Source organism: Martes martes, assembly GCF_963455335.1.
Source record: "Martes martes genome assembly, chromosome: 15".
NCBI classification, from domain to species: domain Eukaryota; kingdom Metazoa; phylum Chordata; class Mammalia; order Carnivora; family Mustelidae; genus Martes; species Martes martes.
In genome coordinates this window covers 57,009,255-57,012,287 of record NC_137903.1, presented here as the reverse complement: position 1 = coordinate 57,012,287, position 3,033 = coordinate 57,009,255, and the positions used below count along the sequence as shown (strand labels likewise).

At 55.6% G+C, this 3,033-nt stretch overlaps 1 protein-coding gene across 1 annotated transcript; it reads right to left on the bottom strand.

Moving 5' to 3' along the window:
• Nucleotides 1–374: 374 nt before the first annotated feature.
• On the bottom strand, nt 375–2,783 carry RD3 (RD3 regulator of GUCY2D; the record flags this gene model as incomplete). The annotated part of the gene is made up of 2 exons (XM_080824249.1): nt 375–672; nt 2,488–2,783. 2 exons carry the CDS (start codon nt 2,781–2,783, stop codon nt 375–377), a joined length of 594 nt encoding a protein of 197 aa, XP_080680375.1.
• Nucleotides 2,784–3,033: the final 250 nt, after the last annotated feature.

Genomic DNA, 3,033 nt, shown 5'->3' with positions numbered 1-3,033 from the left:
GGGTGGAGGGGTGAATAGGATCTCCCTGAATTGGGGGTGAGAACCCAGGTCTTGACAAACTCTTCCCCTCCCCAAGGGTCGATCTTGTCTGCCAGGATCCTGAATCTCTGCGAGGCAGGGGAGGGGCTGCTCCCGCTGACTTGTGGGAGGGGCAGGGAGGAGATCGATGCTGCCGCCGAGCCCTACTGGGGCTCAAGGCTGATGGGGGAGTGCTGCCTGAGGGATTCCTTCATTTTACCGGAATGTCCTGGGATGGAATCACCTCTTGGGACCCTTGTCAGGGGCAGGGGGGAGGTTCCAGGACGCGGGACCAGTCCCCGGCCTCTCATGCCCTCCCGCTGGTGGCTCCGCTCCTGGGCAGGGGAGGGAACGGCTCAGTCCTCTTTGGGCGCCCGGAACTCGGGCATGCTCCAGGTCCGGAGCGGCGGCGGCGTGTCCCGCTCCACGTCCTCTGAGATGGTCCGGATGTCACTGGTGAAGGGGGAGATGCGCGCTCGGGTCTTGAAGGTGGCCAGCGCCAGGGGGCCGCGGGGCCGCAGGCTCCACTGCCGAGTCAGCTTGTGGGCCTCCTCCTCCTGCTTCATCCTCTCCAGGACCTCCTGCAGCACGGAGCGGAAGAGCTGGGACACCTCCTGCACCTCGGGCTCCTGCTCCGCCAGCAGCTGCCGGAACCTGCGGGTGTGGGGCCGGGCAGGTGTCAAACCGCCCCGGCTTCCCTGTGCACGCCCAGGGGTCCGTTCCCCTTTCCGCCAGCTCCCCACTTCTGACGTCAATCAGAAACCACCACACCTCCCTACTGCTCCAGCCAGCGCTGAGTTCAAATCCGCCCCCTCAGCTACTTCCAGCCTCTATGGGCCTCAGCTTCCTCATCTGTAAACTGGGGTCATAGCTACCATTCTGTATATGTGTGTGTGTGTATGTGTGTATGTATATGTGTATGATATGTATATGTGTATGTGTGTGTAATGTGTGTATGTATATGTGTATGTGTATGATATGTGTGTGTGTGTATGTCTATGTGTATGTCTATGTGTATGTAAAGATCCTGACATTGACCTCAGGTTATCGATGTCAGAGTAGTAAGGGGAGCCCACTGCTACCATGGCCTGGCCTTACATATGTGAGGCTTTCTGGCTAACCTCTTCTACCCTTCTCTCCCCGGTAGCCAGAGTGATCTCTTCAAAATGTCTATCTGATGGTGTCACTGCCCTGCGATACTCCTTCCAAAGCTCCTGGCCACTGGCTGGGTGAGGTTTTCCTCTGCCTAAAACGTCTCTGCCAAGAGCTCAAAATGACGGACAGTTACCAGCAAGCCCACTTAGTGGTTTCCTCCACCATATTGTGAGTCAGGACTTCTCACGCTTTTCAGCAGTGGGACGGGAAAGGTGAGGGGGTGATCACGATCATATGTGTGTTCCCAGATTCCCCCTCATTTATGAGGTTTAGTTTACCCACCTGGCTTCTCTCATCAGCCCCATCCCCATGACTCACTCCCCCCATTTCCCCCATCCCCAGGTGCTTCTGGAAGTAGGTACATTTTGGGGGATTCCAAAGTATAGAACAAGAGAACCTGGAGAAGATAAGATTCTCAGCCTGGAGGAAGAAAGGGGGCAGGGCATGAAAAAGAGTACAAAATCCAGTGGGCTATGGATAGGACTGGAAACAGAGAAGGAATTTAAGGAGAAGGAGATTTAAGGAGAATTTCCAAGAAAAAGGGGGTACAATAGATGCTTACATTGGTTAAAGAGATGTGTGGCTGGAGATTTGAGGGGTGTTCTGATGTTTTATTGTGGATCTGTATTCCTTTCCTAGTGTTTGAGAACTGCATGTGAACCCGAGTGACTTTTGAAACTACTGTTGGTTGTTGGACTACCTTTCTTCAACTTTAACATGAACCCAGCCAAGACTGGGCCCTGTGGGTCAGAACTTTATTAAGGTGACATTTATATTCAAGAACACTGTGGTACCCAAGCTCTAAATCTCCACGTGTTCAATGCCCCAGACCTTGGAACACTTCACACACACACACGCACACACACACGCGCGCAGTCCCCTGAGGCAAACTATTATGAATGCTAGTGTGACAAAGGATAATTAAAAACTGAATTTTGGGAAGATTGTCTGGAAAACCTTTCTAAGAAGGTAATATGGGCAGTAAACCAGGGGAGGAGAAGGAGCCAGCTGTGTTGAAATCCAGGGTAGTGATAATCCAGGAAGAACAGAAAAAGCTCAAAGGCCTGAGGTTCTCTCCCATCAAAAGTCTTGTGCCCCCAAGAGCTGCCTCCTGCCTCCTTCTGGGCCCTTAGCTCTGGCCTGGTGTGCTCTGGACTCTTGCAGATTCCTCCTTCTGCCTCACTCCTTTTAACAGACCCCTGGATCATGCAGGTGCCCCCACTCCAGTCCTGCTGGCCTCGGGCCCCTCTCCCTGCAGCCGCACCCCTAGGGTAGCAGTGCACCTGCTGGGCCCCGTGCCCGTGCAGGGGTTACCTGAGGATGGCGGGCCCACAGTAGGAAGGGTGGATCTTGGCACAGACGTCCTCTAGTTGTAGCCGCTCGCCAGGGCTGAGGTCATAGGTGGGCCGGGGGGCGCTGGCCAGCCAGCTGTAGTCGACCCCGGTGCAGATCTTCCTGACTGCGTTGCCGCGCTCCCACTGCTGCCTCTCCGCCTCTCGCATCTGCCCTGCCAGCTCCATCATGAGCGTCTCCAGCACCATCTCGGCGGGCCTCCGGGAGGACAGCCGCGAGGGGGCTTCATTCCACCGGAGCCGGGGAATGAGGGACATGGCCCCCCCAGCCCCTGCCGAGACAGGGAAGGAGTGTGTCTTTCTTGGGCCCCTCTGTCAGTTAGGGTGGGGGAGAGCAAGGGGGGAGGAGGATCGCTGGGACCCCAGAGAGAAGACCTGCTCCGCTGTCACAGGTGGGTGGCGCCAAGTAAGTTGCTTAACCTTTCTGAGCCATCATTTCTAATTCTGGAAGACAAGAATGGGCCGTCGTGAGAAGCAGTTGTGAATAAACTTGGGGCACTCTAAGTGC